The sequence below is a fragment of the Triticum aestivum genome, chromosome 1D (genome assembly GCF_018294505.1).
Source record: "Triticum aestivum cultivar Chinese Spring chromosome 1D, IWGSC CS RefSeq v2.1, whole genome shotgun sequence".
NCBI classification, from domain to species: Eukaryota; Viridiplantae; Streptophyta; class Magnoliopsida; order Poales; family Poaceae; genus Triticum; species Triticum aestivum.
In genome coordinates, this window is record NC_057796.1 from 490484683 (window position 1) to 490491679 (window position 6997).

At 43.4% G+C, this 6997-nt stretch overlaps 1 protein-coding gene across 1 annotated transcript; it reads right to left on the minus strand.

Moving 5' to 3' along the window:
- Positions 1–3451: 3451 nt before the first annotated feature.
- On the minus strand, positions 3452–5400 carry LOC123178911 (uncharacterized). The gene is made up of 2 exons (XM_044591515.1): positions 4198–5400; positions 3452–4107 (listed from the first exon to the last, which is right to left on the minus strand). The coding sequence occupies exons 1-2, from the start codon at positions 4386–4388 to the stop codon at positions 3501–3503; spliced, it is 798 nt and encodes a 265-aa protein (XP_044447450.1). The 5' UTR covers positions 4389–5400; the 3' UTR covers positions 3452–3500.
- Between the last annotated feature and the right edge of the window lie 1597 nt (positions 5401–6997).

Here is a 6997-nt window from a genome sequence, read left to right on the forward strand (position 1 = left end):
GGGTATACCGATCCATCACCGTAAGCTATCCAATAAAGAATGGAAATGTATTGAAGAACGAATTGAAAGAAAACTTAGCTGCTGGAAGGCCAAGCTTATGTCATATGGAGGTCGGCTAGTTCTGATTAACTCGATACTGACTAGTATGCCGATGTTTCTACTTTCGTTCTTCGAAATTCCAAAAGGGGTTCGAAAGCGACTTGATTTCTTTAGATCTCGTTTCTTTTGGCACTCTGATGAGGCCAAGAGGAAATACCGTCTCGCAATGGGATATCCTTTGTCGACCTAAAGACCAAGGTGGTCTCGGTATTGAGAACTTGGAAATTAAGAATAAATGTCTTATGAGCAAATGGTTATACAGATTAGAGATAGAGCCGGAGGGCATGTGGTCTCAAATCCTGCGCAATAAGTATTTGCACTCGAAAACACTAGCCCAGGTTACCATGAGACCGACTGACTCACCGTTCTGGAAGGGACTTATGCAAACGAAGGACCTGTTCTTTCGTAGGGTCAAATTCTTGGTCGGCAGTGGGATGCCAACAAGATTTTGGGAGGATACGTGGTTAGGAGAGACGCCCCTGGCCGTCCAATATCCTACCCTCTATAATATTGTGCAACGTAAGGAGGATTACATAGGCACTGTCCTTCAAACAATTCACTTGAACATCCAGTTCAGACGTGTGTTAGTTGGTGAGAGATGGACCACCTGGATGCACTTGGTTCGGAGATTGATAGAAGCTCAACTCTCCGACCAGCCGGATTCAACACAATGGAAGTTAACTAAGAATGGGATGTTTACGGTGAAATCATTCTATATGGATCTGATTAACTCTGGCCCCCTCTCAAGGTCACTGCACATTTGGAAGGTTAAGATTCCTTTGCGTATTAAAATCTTCATGTGGTTTGTCCACAAGCAAGTGATACTCACAAAGGACAACTTAATTAAGAGGCAATGGGTAGGCAGTTCGCGGTGTTGTTTTTGTGATCATGATCCACAAACAATACAACACTTATTTCTTGAATGCCCGCTTGCCAAGTTACTTTGGAGAACGATTCATATAGCTTTTAATATTAATCCTCCAGTAGATATTGTGTCTTTATTAGGGACATGGTTAGCTGGGGTTGAACAGATTACTGCGGCTCGTATTCGGATTGGAATATGTGCGCTATTATGGGCTATATGGAACTGCAGGAATGATATGATTTTTAACAGACAACACACTTTTAACTTTTTTGCAGGTAATCTTCAGAGCTATAGCTTGGATCCGTACGTGGTCCTTACTCACTGCTATGGACTCCAGGGAGCCTTTGGTTACTGGATGCAACCAATGGGAGATGGTAACTCGGGTTATATTCAACCGGTTCGGATGGCGCTCGCATAACAGGATAGGAGTCTAGGGAGCTTATCCTTCTTATTACCGTATCGGTTGTCCTTGTCCGCATGTAATTCTCCTTATTTTCCTTTGTTCTGCTCCGTTTGCGAGCTATAAGACTTTTATGACGATACTTTCTGGATTGTTAATAAGATGGCCGCATGCATCATCATGATGCAGAGGCCGAGGGCATACCTCCATTTCCAAAAAAAATGCAAGTGTAGTTGCCCGTGACCAATTGATATGCAGTAGTGCGGTAGTACACGGACGGGCAACTTCACTTGATCACGCCATGTGACCTGTTGCGCAGATCAAACTCAAAATAGAAAAAATAAATCAATCGATCATACGGAAAATATTCGTATGCAACTAAAAAAAAGATGATGCGTGCTTTCTAGTTCCAAGCTAATGCATCAATCGGGACTTCATGTGTGGTTCACGCTTCCTCAATCCTCATGGGTTGAAGGTTCTTGATGGCACGAGTCACCCGTACCAATTTGTGCTCAGACGGCCATGCACTGTGCAATGGGCCCCATGTCTCCTATACATCTCCTAACACGCAGCTCAGATCTTGAGACGAACACGTGTGCATGCGAGTACGAGCGGCCCTTTGAATTTTCGGGTGTACTCTTGCTTTGCTCGTGTTGCAGATTAATCTCTCATGCCTCCAGGTGTATTGCCCCTTCTTCCTTATAAATTAAACAAGTCTACAGTGTCACAATATATTAAGATACACATTAATCTCTCTTGTCTCCAGGTGTATTTGCCTCTTATTCCTTTCTTGAATTCATAGATCAAAGGTCTACGGTTACCATTCACTAAACACATGTACAATGTCACAATATATTAAGATACGTAAAGACAGTCTGACAAAGCCATCAGAGAAACACCAATTCTTCTCAAGTTTGTCAATCCAATCATGAAATATCGCTAGAATTTTTATGATTTTGGAGAATGGTGTCTTCAATAGTGCTATTTTGCTTATTCACTCACTCCAGTATCCGCCTCTTTGTCTGGATAACTCAATGGGCCGGGCCAAACTTATACGGTCACCAGCAGGCTCAGACCAACTGCATGATCCTTCACATATTCGTCTCAATTCTTAAGGTCCATTGGTTTTGTTGTTTTAAAAGCAAACGACTCTTTTCTTCCATTCTTTTGCCATGAAATTATGTGTGGAAATTGTCCTTCTTTGCATGCCAATGTTAACGTTCCGAAGTGCCGTCCATTTTGGACAGAAGAGAGTGTAATAAATAATATGGTATATGCACCTAACATCTGTGTTGACGCTTCCAAAAATAAATTGTGGTTAAACATGGTAGATACACCCCAAGGTTTTGGTTACCGAATGAGGTAATTTTACCAAGGGGGACTGGTAAACGTGGTTACCACGGTTACCGAGAAATACCGAAAATATTTCGAATGAATTTATAGTTGATTTTTGAATTCAAACGGGTGAATGAACGAACATTCGAACCAGAGACTCTCAAAATAGGAACTAGGTTGCTACCAATACGTCAGAACCAACTTTCATGGAATTAATTAGATCCTACGTACTTTACTATAAATCGAGCGTTTAAATTAAAAATATTCAAAAATTTGGTATTTTCTGCTCGGTATGGGGATTTACCAGGGGCATGGAAATACACGGTAACCATGGGAAATCTCGAAATTTTGACCAGTAACCCAAACCTTGGATGCACCTCATAATTTAAAATTTTGGAAAACGTTTGCCTTTCAAGCCATTTATACAATTGCAATCGACAATATCATTTACTTAATATGTTAAAATAGAACCGTACTATTGAGGAAGCACCACACATAATTTTTACAATAATAATAATAATAATAATTTTTCCATAAGAGATTTAAAAAGTATCTAATAGCTTTCCATTTTATGCAATCAATACAATATGTTGTAACATAAGAATAACTATTTGATTTTTTTTTGTAACAAACTGAACAGAAACATGCGAGTGCCCCTTATCAGACTTAAAAACAATTTACCGGAAACTAATAAAAAAAGCAGCAAGTTGACTTGATTCCAAGGAGGACAACACATGCAATCCGAACACCAGTACAAGAAGAATTGTCATTAATACAGGATAATATTGGTATACATTACCATTAATTGCTTCCAGGTAAGTTCCTCATCCAACATGGGGCGGACGTGAAAGCCACATCTATATCGGTGCACATGTGCGGCATCCTGCCCAAACATTGAACCTTCAAGCTATTTAAATGGTATGCTACTATTTTATCTAACCAACCAAACAAAACGATTTCTTTGTAAGGATGAAACCCAAGACAACTAAAATAAGGAGAGTTGTTGTCTGATTCTTTAGGCCACTCTGCAGTGTCAACCGTGTTTTCATCGTCAGAGTCCCATCCAAAATCACCTTTCGATGGTGCTTCATTGTTATAGCATCTGAGCTTAAGGCTGGCATCATTTTCCACCAACCGCTCGTCCATGTGATGACGTGATTGTAGTACCCATGGTACATCATCAACATGCTTGTTTGAACATTTTCTAATTGTTGATTGGAGATCGATTTCATTCTTCAACATCCATTCCATCCGGCCACGAGATTCATCAAGGAACCAAATTTCACATTCACATCTTCCATGAATCAATGCACAATATACCCCTTTCATTGATTTTCCCAGGCGAGGTAGTCCTTTGTGTCCTTTCGGTAACTTAATTACGTGATACCTATCATCTGATAAGTTTATCCTGAAAAAAAGAAACCATTGAATATTTGTGACGAAGAAATTATTAGTAGAAAAAGTATATATGACTATTGTGTATGGTGGATAGGGTCACCTCATAATAAAGCCATATTCACGACCCACATACAGCGCCCCTCGCCAGTATGCTGAGTCGCGCAAATACACAGGTAGCAATTTCAAATCAGCAATCGTCCCGGCGGCATCCCCTTCTCGCACAATTGGTCTCTCCTTCCAGCACATACTCTTTGATGAGAAGCACGGATGACGTATGACGACGGTGGCCATTCGACCGTCCTTACCGGGACATCAGGAATGCGAGGGATAAATAATACCTCGTAATGCGGTGACACCGTGGGATCATAGATGATGTATTGGTCACCGCGGCGGCATGAGCACCACGACAGATAGCAAATGCATGCTACCGGTGGCAATGGCGCCCACTGCTGTGTGGCGGGATTGACCACGTGATGATACACCAAGAGGAGGCCATTGCAATGGTTTTGCATCGGCCAACAATAGGCCTTGTCGTCCGGTCTGTGGGCTTTGAGGTAGTCGACTCCGCTGATGATCTCGCACACCGTGGAGCGGGGGGCGAAGAGCATCGGGTCGTCCCGGTGTCCGGTCTCATAGAATACTCCGTGGAGCGAGAGCGGGAGGAGGTCGGTGCGTAGGAGGCGGCGGTCATCGACGGTGGCGCGCCAAAACTTGCAGACGCAGCGGAAGACGGCGATGCTGCGTGGCGGAAGGCGGCGGAGGATGTCCACCAGCACGTCGGCGCACACCATGTTCGTGTATGCGGACGTACGACCGGTTGTGAAGATCCGATCGGCCGGCGGCACTCAAGGAGGAAGATGATGGCGCGATTAGGGTATTATACGACCGATGGACTTGGTCTACCTAGCTAGCACCCGAGTCGAGTCGTACAGGTCAAGTTAATCAGGCTTCCGTGCCACACGCAACGGGACAGAACAGTTCACGTGTAGCCAACATGTACTAGTAGTACGTACAGATATATGCACACGGAACAAATAAACGTAACTGCAGGGGGAAGGACGGGTGAATATGGCTTTGGTGACGACATGTGTGCAGACGGGACGCTGCCGACGGCTTCATATATGTACGCAGAGATCGGCGTTGTCGACGTACTGCACACGTATCCCGTTATCACAAATTCAGAGTCGTGCTGGACCTGGAGTAGTTATGATGGAGTAATGCACAAATCCAGTCATCACAAATTCAGTGCAAGGACCTGCTTAAGCCAATATAAGAATCAAATCATGCATATACGAGGACTATATTGATAGGGAGATGTCCTCATGGTGTCTCAACTAGGGTTCTAACAACAGTGTCGAGATACCGGCATCATGGATCTATTCTCTGTTAGCTATACTTTCCTAGTTTAAGTGTGACAAGGGCATGCTGTATCTTGTGTGCTTGTTTTGGTAGCGTTTATCAATCGATCTCTCGTGTGCTGTCGCTGCCGATGAAATATTTTGGGTGGCAATATTAACTTAATTAGTAATAGCTTTCATTAGTCGTTCAATGCCGCTCTCTTATTGACCCTGGTGCATGCATGTACTAGTATTTTTGTCAATCCCTCGTCTTCCTCCCAACAATTTTTGGTGTGGGAAGAAGATGGTGTGGATGGTGCTGCCACGAGGCCATCCAGGCCACGATAAGTTCGGTTTATGTTGTTCAAGGGTGGCTCCTGCTTGCCGCCGAATGCTCAGACGGCGAGCCCAGGAATGAGCTACTGAAAGGGGAGACCATCGATGCTACAAGGGTTGTCATCAATGCTATGAGCTTCTATGGACCGCCACAGCTGCAAGCTAGTGCCGCCAATGTCGCAAGCAGAGGGATGCAGAGCAAAGTCGCGCGTAGGTGGGTGTGCTGGCGGTACTGGTATGAGCTAGCGAGTTACCACAAGGTGGTTGATCCAACGGTAGTGCCAATGAGGGGACCATAGATCCGTGGTTGATCCAATGGTTATCACACAAATCAGATAGTGCGGGAGGTGGGGGATTGGGTGCTAAGATTGCACACCACATCACTTGAACACGAATATAAAATTCACATGGAAGTAACATTATGTAAAATGATTATGATAAGGGACTCACTACAAATAATATACTAAAAGGACCAAGATCATCTTCGTGCTATATATTGGCATTAGTTGCTTCCAGGTAGGTTCCTCATCCAACATAGGGCATATGCAAAAGCCGTGTCTATATGTGTGCTCGTGTTTAGCATCTACCCCAAGTATTGAACCTTAGAGCTATTTAAATTGTAGGCCATTGCCTTATCCGACCAATGGAACAAGACGATTTCTTTGTAAGGATGAAATCCAAGACTCTCAAAATAAGGAGCTTTATGGTCGGAATCTCGAGGCCAATCTCGGGTGCCAATAGTGTTTCCATCATCAGAGTCCCATTCGAATTCATCTTTCGACAGTATTTCGCTATTATCATCCACGAGGTTGACGCTGTTTTTGAACAACCGCTCCATTTGATCCGCAGATTGTAAGATCCATGGTCCATCTTTAGCTTGCAAACTTGAATACTTTGTCACAGCTGGCTTAAGATTGACTTCATTCTTTAGTAGCCACTCCATCTGGCCAGAAGATTCGTCGAGGAACCAAATTTTATAGTTGCACCGCCGATGGAACGATGCACAATACACCCCTTTCTTCGATTTTCCTATACGAGGTATTCCTTTGTTTCCTTTTGGCAACTTAATTAGCTGGTATTTATCATCCGATAAGTCTATTCTGCAAAAAGTCAAAACCCCATGAATATTGATTACCAAAGTAATATTGGCAAAAAGTAATATTCCTTTGTTTCCTTTCTTCTGATTTCTCTCTGCTGCTGCAACGTTCTAAGCCTCTTCTCCTTGGC

What these genes read in the sequence shown, in the direction of transcription:
- LOC123178911 (XM_044591515.1), bottom strand. Translation starts at nt 4,388, where the DNA reads ATGGCCACCGTCGTCATACGTCATCCGTGCTTCTCATCAAAGAGTATG. An exon ending in GAATATGGCTTTATTATGAG is followed by an intron (nt 4,108 to 4,197) that starts GTGACCCTATCC and finishes TCTTTTTTTCAG; the next exon opens with GATAAACTTATCAGATGATA.